At 39.4% G+C, this 13,020-nt stretch overlaps 1 protein-coding gene across 5 annotated transcripts in view; it reads left to right on the top strand.

The window, feature by feature from the left end:
• The window catches only part of atrip (ATR interacting protein), a 142,090-nt gene that overhangs the window by 115,520 nt on the left and 13,550 nt on the right, over positions 1–13,020 (top strand). For all 5 annotated transcript variants that reach the window (XM_028824990.2, XM_028824988.2, XM_028824991.2 and 2 more), the window contains 3 exons: positions 2,066–2,208; positions 2,310–2,401; positions 2,476–2,562. In XM_028824990.2, coding sequence (XP_028680823.1) covers positions 2,066–2,208; positions 2,310–2,401; positions 2,476–2,562 — 322 coding nt within the window. The remainder of the gene's footprint in view (positions 1–2,065; positions 2,209–2,309; positions 2,402–2,475; positions 2,563–13,020) is intronic.

Below are 13,020 nucleotides of genomic sequence, written 5' to 3'. Positions count from 1 at the left end.
GAACGTTCTTCATCCTTGTTCTGTTTAAGAAAGGCCGATATCAAATAAGCCTCCTGCAAATCCCTTTCAGCTTGTCTAAGATAGAGGGCACGTTACCTCTGAAAGGACAGTATCCCACATTATAGTCTGAAATTTGAGCTGGAATTATTTTCTCTCGGCAGCCTTGGCTGCGTACTGCAAGCTTACTGTACGCGCCAACTAAGCCTGTTTGCTGAAAGGCTGTTGCGGTGCCAACAAACAGGTCATCTACAGTATGTGAACTGGGGTCATAAGAAATGATTTGGCTGGACGTGGGGATGTCAGCTCAGGTGTTCTCCTCTGCACCGTTGCTCGGTTTGATGAGGTTAAGTTCCTCCATACAAACTGTCTTCCCTATTTTGCTCTCGGTTGGTCTGTTTAGCATCTGGCTCGAAGGACCATGTAAAAGAGGGGTGTCAGAGACCTCTGGAAATGTGCTAATTCATAGGGTTTCGCTAACAGAAAGCAAAGTGCAGGAGTCACGGTCAAATGACTGGTGATAAGAGACTGATGAATTCCAGTATTTTACATTTTAAAGTTAAAGGAGGTTAGTGTGTATATAAATCCTTGATGCATATTTTTAATAAGTCATTACACACTAGGGAAATTCCGAAGAACTTATATAAAAAGGATAATTGGGCAGATTCAAGCAACTATAGGCCACTACGCTCAACATGCATCAAATATAAATAAATGGAAGGAATTATTAAGTAAAAGGGTGAGCAACACATAGCAGTCAGCATTGGATCTGATGAGGGAGGTTGTGTTTTTCTAACACGCTAAAATTTTTATGAGGAAGCAACAAAAGGATATTATCAAAGTTGTGCCTACAGTATTATTTAAGTTGACTTTCAAAAAGCTTTTGATAAGGTCCCACTTGAGAGGTGTGGCATTAAACTAAAGAAGTGGGAGATCAGGGTGTATTGTATAGCTGGATGCAGAATTGACTAAATCAGAGGAAGCATAGGGTTATGGTGTGAGGAATCCTCAGTATTCAGTGCTTGGGCTGCTGCTATTTTTATTATACTGTATATAAATAATTTGGATAGGAATATAAATAAGAAGCTGGTTACATTTGCAGAGATACCAAGCTAGGTGGATTGGCTGATAATCTAGAATCCATTGAATCATTGCAGAGGGACTCGTTAAGCATGTAGGCTTGGGCAGATTTGTGGTAGATAAAATTTAATGTAAGTAAAATGTAAAGTGTTACACATAGAAACTAAAGATGTTAGCTTTGAATACAATATGGGAGGTCTGAAAATTGAAAGTACACCATATGAAAGGCATGTAGGAGTTGTGGTAGACTCGTCACTATCAACTTCCAATCAGCATTCAGAAGCCATTATAAAGATTAATAGAATGTTAGGTTATATAGCATGATGTGCGGAGTACAAGTCAAAGGAGGTTGAACTCAAAGCTTTATAATGCTGTGGTTAGACTTCACCTGGTGTACTGTGCACAGTTTTGGTCTCCAGGCTATAAAAAGATGTAGAAGTACTAGAAAAAGTCCAGGTAAGAGCAACTATATGGATTCTGGGACTACAGGGAATGACTTATGAAGAAAGATTAAAGGAGTTAATTCTTTTCAGTTTAAGCAAAAGGAAATTAAGAGCTGATATGATGAAGTGTTTAAAATTATGAAGGTAATAAGTACAGTAGATCGATACTATTACTTTAAAATTAATTTAGCAAAAATGTAGGGATCCAATTGGAAACATAACGGTAAATTTTGCACAAACAATACGTTTTTCTTCACACTGACAACCAGACACATGGAATACATTGCCAAGTAGTGTGGTTGATGGTTAGACTTTATGGACATTCAAAGACAGACTTGATGTTATTTTGGAAGAGTTAGTGGATAGGGCTGGCAAGTTTTGTTGGGCTGAATACTCTGTTTTTTTCAGATTGTTCTAATGTAATATTCTAAAGGTGAAAATTGACCTAAAGAGGGTAACCATCTGAATATATTCTCATTTTGTAACTTAAGTTTGTGTCACATAAAGAAAACCATGGAAACAATTTGTCTTTTGTTGTCTTGCAGATTTAAACATTTTTTAAAAGGCCCTGCCATGCTTCATGTCCTGTCCCAAGATTCATCGTGCCATGTCGCTAGTTTGACTGTCAGACTCTTAACAGCAACAGCTGATCATGAAGAACTAGCAAAAGAGCTGTGCTTACATGCAGGTGAATGTCTCTGAACAGAATAGGCCTTGCGATTTTCTAAAGTAAATTAGAGCAGCCAAGTAAACAGTTTAAATTCCTCTGCTTGTATGTGTGTTTTCCAGACTTGTGTCCATTAATTGCACTGTATACTTATGCAGCTTCTAGACCAGATAAGTCAGCACCGGAAAAAAGCTGGCTTCAGCTAGAGTTGGAGGTACATAATCATACATGATTACTTTAAATGGAATAACTGTTTGAACATACCTCATCAGTGTCTTATGTTCACAGGTTGTGAAGCTATTGATGAAGCTATGCACACATAATACGGCAACCTGCAACTCCTTGATCCAGTCTTCCTGTCAATGCAGCAGTGAGGTACAGTGAAACACCTTTATTTATTTACTTACTTTAATTTTTAATTCAGAAAATGTTGTTTCACAGAGATAGCCTAAAGCTCAATCCAAACTTAGGACTCATATTTCAATTTCTTTACTAGATGTTTAGCTATCACAGAATAATTTACCTTGTCCACATATTTTAGTTTGTCATCTCCTTGACACTGTTAATAATTTATGAAAGTAAAAAAGAAAGAAGCACATATTTGTTTTGTTTTGTGGAGTAAAATTTCAACAGAGTAGCTTTCCAACATAGGAGAATAAACACAATTCTGTAGAGCTGACAGGCATAGGGTGACCATCTTGTAGTTAGTTTCACACACAATTACAGTTTAACACTAGAATCCCTGAAGCCTACGAAAAAACTTGTAATCCCGGGCCACCTTAAATTCCTTTGTACCTCTCCATTAGCGTCTTTTGTTTTGCAAATGTGTTGAATTAAGAATAAGAGGGGCATAAAGTTATGAGAACAGAGAGAGAAAACTAAAATTAACCTTATAGAAGAACAAACAACAGGTAGTCGAGGGAGAGAATTTTGCAGGAGCTTAAGGAGCCAGAAGGAGTAAAATAACTGTAGCAGATCATTAATATTTTGGATTCAATTTTTTAGTTTTGCCATTTAAGGTAAATCATTTTATCTCAATTAAAATAAATACATAAATAAAGTTGAGCAGTTTTAGTAATCCAAAGTCAAATTTTAATAGTAAGGTCAGTGGAATGCAAGTCCTGTTGGATGCTGGACTTTTTAAGAAGATGGCTTGGTGAAGCCATTCTTTTATACGGGCTATATCTGCAGGAGATGACAGCTGATCCAGCACTTTGAGCTAAGGGTCGCTGAACTGAAAGAGGAGTTGGCTGGCTTGCATTGTAGTAGAGAGTTGCCTGACTTGGCCCAGATATACTTTAGAGAGAGAGTGTGCACCCCTAAGGTGGTGTGAGAGGAGACTCCATACCAGGGGGTTATAGTCACAAGGCGCAAGGAAAAGTACACACTGTCCAGGGGTGTCAACCCAAGAATTGGAAGTGACCACCGTTTTCAGGTTCCTGTGGACCTGGACGATGCCTCTGAAGATTCTAAGGTGGTAGGCAGGCATGAGGAGCCCCAAAAGGCCACATCAAAACCAGTTCTCAGAAGGAGAAAGGTAGCGATAGTTGGGGACTCAATCATTAGGGGGATTAGAAAGACAGACCGGTTGCACAGGTGGAAAACCTCCGTGGCAGGGTTGTTAGGTTCTTGGCCAGAGTAGGGGGTGGATCCAGTTGTCATTGTCCATGTTGGAACGTCAGTTCTGCAAACCAGAGATTTAGGTGCCAGGCTGAAGAGAAGAACTGACAAAGTAGTCTTCTCTGAAGTTCAGCCTGTGCCATGTGCCAATCCAGGAAAGATTGAGGAGATTAAAAGGGTTAACATGTGACTTGAATCTTGGTGTAGGGTAGATGGGTGTAGGTTTATTGGGGCATTGGGACTCCTTTTAAAACAGATGGGACCTATTCTGCCATGATGGGTTAAATCTTAACTGTAGGGACATCAGTTTGTTGGGGAGGCATATAAGTAGGTTAGTCCAGGATTGTTCAAACTAGGGTAAATGGAGGATTTCAGGTTGTTTAGGACAGGCCAGGTTTAGAACTGCACATGTAGGAACAAACAAATAGTATAAAAATAAAAATGCATAGCAATGTAAATTCTAACCCAAATTTTAAATTCAAAAGTAAAATAAGTAACACATTTAAAATTGCTTACATAGTTATTTACCTTGAAATAACTTATCTTCCTACAGCATAAAGTCAAAAGTAGCCTGCAGAGCTTCCTCTGTTTGATCGACATGGGCATGCTCAGAAAGTACATGTGTACTGAAGTGACTTTAGCTGTAGATGGAAGCTCCACGCAACTATTGTTACGGTTCTACCTTTGTTCAGAAACGGTTTCATAAGCTTTATGACCTTAGTCTCGGAAAGTCTTTCTCCCATGGGGCAACTGGGATCTTTTACTGAATAAGATCAAATACAGTTGCGCAGGGTGCAACAGGAGCTTCCACGTGCAGCCAAAGGTACACATGCACTTTGTGAGCATTCCAGAGTCAAACAGGAAGCTCAGTAGGCTACTTGTGACTTTACTCTGTACGAAGATAATATGGTGCCAAACATTGCCATTTTTCGCCTTTACGCTTGGTGCAGCTGCATTGTTCCTATATTGTGAGTGGACGTTTCTTGCAGGGAGGGGTTCTGTTCTCTTTCTCTGATGTAGAACCCTCATCATCATCTGAGTTCACCTCTGTTATAGCATGTCTTTATTTGAAAACAACAGCGTCCGATCAGGGGGAGTGTGAATGTGACTGAGAGAATGAAACTGAATAAAAAAAAAAAGGAAAAAAGCTAACCTTTACAAGTACCATACATTTACACTGGCTGTTACAGACTCAAATTAAATGTACGTTTTTATTGTATAATAGTAATAATAAGAGCAGCTCACTACTCAAAACTTTATTTTCGGACAGGGCAACACTCAAACCCACAACCTCTTGACTATGAGTCAGCAGTTCTTACCGCTATACTACCAAAACAGTTGTGACAACGAAGTACACTAACCCGATTTCTTTTTCTTCAGTTAATAGTCTTGAATAAAAGCGCACTTGTTCTGTTACTCTTGTACCTTTTGTTAAAGTGCTTATTTGATATTTGAACTTCAGTCTTCACACATGATACGCTTCATGTCAAAATTTTGTTGTTAGTAATAAAACATGAAAAAAGTTTGTCTTTTAGGCATGTGTTCAACATTTCTTGCATTTTCTGTCATCCTTCACTTACATAGATCTTTGTAGACATGGAACACGCATGAAATGCATGCATTCCAAATAACAATATATTATTTACTCTATACAGCTCCAGGTACCTTACTCCCAGATAAACAAGGCTTGAGCTGGGAGAGCTTTTTTGCCATTTCTGCGGCGGTGGGGGGATGGGATAGCAGGCTGCTTGTGCTTATTGACACATTTACCAGACAAAAGATGCTGAATGGATAGGTTCGAACGGATTTAAGGTGGGCCGGGATTACGAGTTTTTTCGTAGGTTTTGGTAATTCTAGTATTAAGGAGGTTATCGAGTACACATATAAACTCTTGACATATTTTTAGGAAGTCACTGCGCACTAGGGAAATTCTGAAGGACTGGAAAATAGCAAATATAGGGTGAGCCAAAAAGAAGTACCACATTTCAAAAGTTTATTCTACAAAAACGCTAAAAGATAAAATAAATAAAGGGTATACAAAATAGACTTTTTCACTGTGTTTTTAAAATGTCTTCAAGGTGGCCGTCACTAGCGATACACTCTTCATGACGCTCACATGACTCATTTGGCCATTTCAAGGGGAATAGAAGCGTATTTGTGGTGAATAACGTCCTTGTGGGCTTCAACATTTTGAGGTTGATGTGTGTATACCTTTGACTTGAGATAGCCCCACAAGAAAAAATAACACTGAGCAAGATCAGGCGAACGTGAAGGCCAGCCGACATCGGCACACAGGGAGATCAGCTTCCCCAGAAACATCTCACGCAAAACTTGAATAGATCTTTGCGCAGTATGAGCTGTTGCTGCATCCTGTGGAAAACAGGCATTGTTGTGAATTTTGATTAAGGATCAATATGCTTTATTATTAGTTTTAGTTCTTTTAGCTATGAAAAGCCTAGGCCTGGAGCAGCTTTAAAAGGACACCATTTATTTAGTTAGAGAGGCCCGCTTGTATTTCTCACTTGGTTTGTTTTTAGTTTCTTTGAGTAAAGCAGTGAACCAAGGTCATCTGGTGATCTGAGGAAGCAAGCAGGCAGATTTTGTTTTAAGGATGCGAGTGCTGATAGAAGACCAAACAAACTGCATGTAGGACCTTTGCCTGTGTGAGTAAAGGGCAAGCTCTCAGGCTAGCACATAAAACATATAAGCACTCAAATGGCATTTAGAAGTATTAGGGCTCATCAATACCTTAAGCGATAAGATTAAAATACCATATAGTATGATATTAGTTAGTTTGAGCACTATAGGTGCTTAAGAGTTGATTGTCGAAAGTTAGGGACTTTTTCCTGAACATGTGCCGTGATGTAAGCAGTAGCTTGGCCTCTGTCAGACCACTGTGCAGCATGACTTATCAGTGCTGGGCTCTTATATTAGTATGCACATTTATATTTAATTTAGCAAGCATTTAAGTTTATATGCCTTGTTATTGGTTTTAGAACTATTGATTATTAATAGGCGTTGCTTGACATCTTTTTTAAGTGGCTTAGTGAGGCACTATTAATTACAGGGACTGGTTTTGGTTTTAATGTGGCCTCCTTGCTTGCTTTTCATTTGCCTTGTTTTTTTAAGGACCAAGTACATTGTGTTTTTGAGGGAACTGAGGAAGCAAGTTTTTGTTTTGGAACATGGCAACTCTTTTGAGCCTTTTGACTCACTAAAGTCTAAACAAGTTTTTTGGAAAAACTTTCAACACCCCCCAAACGTAAGGGAAACTAAGTAAACTCAAAGACTAGTGCATAAAGAATTCATCCATCCATCCATTATCCAACCCGCTATACCCTAACTACAGGGTCACGGGGGTCTGCTGGGGTCAATCCCAGCCAACACAGGGCACTAGGCAGGAAACAAACCCTGGGCAGGGCGTTAACACACACAACACAAACACATACACCAAGCACACACTAGAGACAATTTAGAATCGGCAATGCACCTAACCTGCATGTCTTTGGACTGTGGGAGGAAACTGGAGTACCCAAAGTAAACCCACGCAGACACGGGGAGAACATGCAAACTCCATGCATGGAGAACCCAGGTCGCCTAACTGCGAGGCAGCAGCGCTACCCACTGCGCCACCTTGCATAAAGACTTTAAACATATAAACATTTTAGCATTTAAAAATATATATTAAGGCTTATGAACATTTCAGATGATCAGATTAAAAGCAAGCTGTATTGTGTTAGTTAGGTTGAACTATATAGAAGCTTTAAGAATTGATTATCAGGGTTAGCCCTTGTATTGGTAAGCCAGACTGCATGTGGCTGCGTGTCACTGGCTGATGATGCAGCTGCCTTTGCTCAGAGGCTGTAACTTAGGCATATATACAGGTATATACATTCTAGGTAACATTTAAGTTCATATGTCAATTCTTCCTCATGCATCAATATCTTAGGTAAAACAACACATACTATATAAGGTGGCTTTGAGTAATATAAAAATTTAAGGGTTCATTAATAAAGGCTTTAGCAATGTGCTTGCTGACTCAAGGCCTCTCAGCTGCTTCCAGCTGCAGCAGCTTAGCTCTTATCAGTAAAGATGAGTGCTGCGCTTACCAGCACAGCTGCCTATCATTTTAGTCTTACTGGATGTTGATGCAACAAGCAAGTTATTAATTGAACATTTCAGTTTTTCATATGTGGGTTATCCTGGTTCCAACTTAATGATGAGGGCTGATCAATTAAAAGGCCTCCAATTTTTATTAGCTCAAGATTGGGAATGTAAGGAATGTAAACATGATCAGATGATGGTCATCTCCAGGCCAGGCAGCAGGTATGACCTTCGAGGCCTAATGATTGTTATGAAAAGATTGATTATTATTAGGAGAAAGAAGTTTACAGAGCGAGGTAATGGTTATGAAAACAGCATGAGGCCATTATTACAAAGATAACATATAAAGTGAATGGCGAGAATTATGTATGAAATGGAGATGTTTTTGTGATTAGAACTGAAATAAAAACGAACCACGCCCGAACCACCAGGCTCACTTCATGAACTGAAACAGGCTTTATGTGCTCTGCAATTGTTTTCTATTCTATGCAATAAAGTCTTAAATTCTTAAGACTCTGCTCGTTTTTCAGAAGATTTCTCCACAACAGCATCCACCACATCCATTTCTTCCAGTTGGGGCTGCAAAAAGTTTTCTAGCATTTCAGTGTAATGTTCTCAAGTGATGGTGACTGTTGCTCTCCCCTACTCAAAAACGTAAGGGCCTACAATGCCAAATTCTGCAATGGGGCACCAAACTATAACACGCTCACTGTGCAGGGGTCTCTGATGAAGTTCACAAGGGCTGGTTTCAGCCCAATAGTGAAAGTTTTGCTTATTTACGCAACCATTCAAATGGAAATGTGCCTCGTCACTGCACATGATGATGGCATCTTGATGAACATTTTGCAGAATGTTCGTGCACAACTCTATATGGCTCTCCCTGTCTCTCTCAGTGAGTTCCTACACTACCATCATTTTGTATGGATGGAAATTAAGGTCCTCATGCAAAATCCTCCTCAAAGACGCCTAAGGCAGAAGCATTTTTGTGCACTGAACGTCTAGGAGACTGCAAAATTAATGCCCTTACAGCTTGGATGTTTTCAGGAGTTCATACAGTCCGAGGACGGCCTGGTGATTTAATGTTCAATATTGTACCCGTCTGTCTAAATTTAGCCACCCACTGAAAATTGTTTTCCGATTTGGGACGTCACTGTTAAGAGGAATGGTGAAGTGCGTTGAGAAGGTGTATTGTGTAGTGATGATGGATTCATTGTTTTTGAGGAACACTTCGACAGCAAAAGCAAAGTGCACACCGGACCAAGATATATTGCCGACTGAAAACGCCTATCAAAGGACCCCCAGCCCAACCCACTTGGCTGCCTCTACCTCGCGCAATGACCTTGAGAAATATGGTACTTCATTTTGGCTCACCCTGTATTATCCCATTTTATAAAAAGGGTGACAGGGCAGATCAAGCAACTATAGGCCAGTAAGCTTAATGCGCTTCACAGGTAAATTAATGGAAGGAGTTATTAAGAGAAAGATTGAGCAACATATGGCAAGAACCAGGAGTTTTAGATAGATAGATAGATAGATAGATAGATAGATAGATAGATAGATAGATAGATAGATAGATAGATAGATAGATAGATAGATAGATAGATAGATACTTTATTAATCCCAATGGGAAATTCACACTTTTTTACTGAACAAACAGCATGAGTTCAGAAGAGGGAGGTCATGTTTTACCAACATGTTGATTATATGAGGAAGTATAATCTAAGTATAGCATATGATATTACTTATCTTTACTTTCAGAAAGAATTTGATAAAGTACCACATGAGACTGTGAGCAAACTAAAAGAAGTGGGAATTCAGGGTGTCTTTGTATATACAGTGCATCCGGAAAGTATTCACAGCGCATCACTTTTTCCACATTTTGTTATGTTACAGCCTTATTCCAAAATGGATTAAATTCATTTTTTTCCTCCGAATTCTACACACAACACCCCATAATGACAAAGTGAAAAAAGTTTACTTGAGGTTTTTGCAAATTTATTAAAAATAAAAAAATTGAGAAAGCACATGTACATAAGTATTCACAGCCTTTGCCATGAAGCTCGAAATTGAGCTCAGGTGCGTCCTGTTTCCCCTGATCATCCTTGAGATGTTTCTGCAGCTTAATTGGAGTCCACCTGTGGTAAATTCAGTTGATTGGACATGATTTGGAAAGGCACACACCTGTCTATATAAGGTCCCACAGTTGACAGTTCATGTCAGAGCACAAACCAAGCATGAAGTCAAAGGAATTGTCTGTAGACCTCTGAGACAGGATTGTCTCGAGGCACAAATCTGGGGAAGGTTACAGAAAAATTTCTGCTGCTTTGAAGGTCCCAATGAGCACAGTGGCCTCCATCATCCGTAAGTGGAAGAGGTTCGAAACCACCAGGACTGAGAGCTAAATCGTGTTGCGGCAGATTTTATTGTCACGTTTTTGACTAGATGGATCCCCAAGTTAAATTGCAGGTAATATTTGCTTAGCCCAAACCTAAGTACATTTGGTATACAAATTGGCTAACTTACCACGTCATCGTGTTTACGGTAATGGGAAAAAGAAAAGACACCTTCTTTCATTTTTATTACATATCAGTGGCATGGATGGTTATTCAACCATTGATTGCCCCTTATACATAGGAGTCTGACTTGTGCTCATATGGGAATGTGTAAACTTTGCTAGAAAAAAAGGACTTGTATTCGCATTTGGCCGTCAAAATCTAACAGCAGTTCGAAACAGCAATCTCTCTTGTCACAGAACTATAAAATGAAAATGAGCCAAAGTGATTTAACAATTCAGAGTGTGACTTCAATATTACAATCAGTCTAGTGCTGTTTATATGAAGAGAGATGTATGCCAAATTTACCACTCAATTTGACTATTTTGCCTGGGTTGGTCTAGGCAAAATTCAACTGTATTTAACAAAAAAATATATATTTCTTTGTCAAAAAACTTTGAAAATTAAAGAAATCCAAATCGATTTAACGCTTTAGAACGCATATTACATATCACAGTCAACTGAAAGAAGGTGTCTTCTTCACATCACCGATAACAGGGCAAGTTAGTCAATGAATTTCCCTACGTTTAGGGATCCATCTTGTCAAAAACGTGACAATAAAAATCTGCCGCAACACAACTTAGCTCTCTGCTGTGCCTTTAAATATCGCAGTTCATTTTGCACAATGCAACGGATGACCCTGTGTGCCAGGTTTGCCAGTGGATTTGACTTGAATATTCCAAGTTTGGCTTTTTAACAAGGGTACATTTCTTGACTGAAAATGGTGGGAATTAAAGTGGCCTGATTTGGATTTAACTCTTCAGATGCACGTTAAATTCCACAGTTCATTGATGCAGATAAGCAATTGAATGTGTCAGGTTTATCAGAGAATTAAATTAGTGAACCCGCATTGGACTGGGTAAACTTCACATGCAATCAATGTGTGAAATATTAATTTCCTTTTGCGAATAAGAAGCTGTGGAAGTCCCATTTTACTTATGGTGCCAAGCAGAGTTGTGTTGTGGTACAAAGCAGTCTATTACCCAGCGAAAGCACTGTGAAGAAGCTGTCTGTTGCTACAGTCCTGCCTTTGTCCAGTCTGATAGCGGTCATAGGACATCATATCTTTGATTGCTGCTGCAACCAACAGTTCTGAGCAGAACTGCTGCTCAGAACAGTGCTGCTCTTGTGAAAAGAATGGAGATAAATGCCATCAACTCAAAGAGGGAGAGGCAAGTTCATTGTACCACGTGAACGTCACTGAGAGAATAAAACTGAATAATAAGAAAAACAAGTGCTAACTTTTACAAGTAGCCAAAATTTACACATGGGTGTTGTAGAATCAAATCAAATGTACGTTTTCATTATATTGTAGAAATAATAATAGCAGCTCACTACTCAAAACACAGAGCGCCCGGTCTCAAACCTGGGACCTTCGGAATATAAGGCAGCAGTTCTTACCTCTACTCCATTCAAGAATACGTGTAAACTCCCTGTTGATTGACAGTTGAGCTTGAGTTTTAACTCATTGACAGCCATGTGTACATAAATCAAATGCTTTTTTTCCTTTGGTTATATTCTTGAATAAAAGCACACATTTGATACTAGCTGAAATACCCAGCGTTGCCCGGGAGGAAAATGAAATGTTTTTTTTTATTATTATTGTTTGAGAACAATATAATTTAAAAAAAAAACACAACTTTAAAAATAAGTTAACAAACAATGAAGACTCACTAATGTGCTTGTCTTGCGGTCTTGTACGCATGTTATCATCCAGTTGACGCTCGGAACCGGCCAACTCTATTTAATTTCAAAAGCAACAGGGGCGCGGTGCTGCTCAGGCAAAGAATGCCGGCAGTCACCTCCAGTTCGCCCTCTGGTGGTCATTCCAAGTGTCAACTGGATGATAACATGACTGCAAGATAACCCCCCCACCCTACCCAGAAGGGGCTGGGTTAGGGTTGATTTCACCCTACAGCATTTTAAGTTGACCAATAAAAAACGTGTACCAGGTGTCATGAAAATTGCTATATACATATACACACACACATACATTGACTTGATGAAACAGGACAAACTTTAAAAATCAATAGACACTGGCACTGCATCTGATTGTGTTCAGCTCTGATGGGAAAGCATTCCCTGCGTGGGGAGAAAAGCACATGCCTGTGATATCTCTGGCAATCAGCAGCTACCCTCTAAAGCATACGTAGCTCTGATCTCTCTCTCTCTCAAAAACGTCAAACGTTACTTCTTAACAATTTGTAGATGATGATGTTTGTTGAACAAACGGTTATTGCTAGCTAAGCGGAGGCAAGGTGCACTCCAACACATGGTGAGACCTAGACTAACTCGAACAGAGGGTGGGAGACCTAGACTAACTCGAACAGTGGGTGGCGAGGGAATGAGGAAGGCCCCTCCCCCCTGCTTTCGGCCCACAGCCACTGTGTTGGATTTGCATAAATACATCAGTACCACAAGCAAACTGTGGTATATGGGCCAAGGGTAACCTACATTACAAATTACAAGTCCCAAGTCCTCATGGTTTGACAGATTTCGTGATTAATGAATCAGTGGTATTTGGCTTTTATATATATATATATATATATATATATAT

Source organism: Erpetoichthys calabaricus, chromosome 18, assembly GCF_900747795.2.
Source record: "Erpetoichthys calabaricus chromosome 18, fErpCal1.3, whole genome shotgun sequence".
Taxonomy (NCBI): domain Eukaryota; kingdom Metazoa; phylum Chordata; class Cladistia; order Polypteriformes; family Polypteridae; genus Erpetoichthys; species Erpetoichthys calabaricus.
Note: the sequence above shows the minus strand (reverse complement) of the source record. Positions and strands in the feature narration are given on the sequence as shown.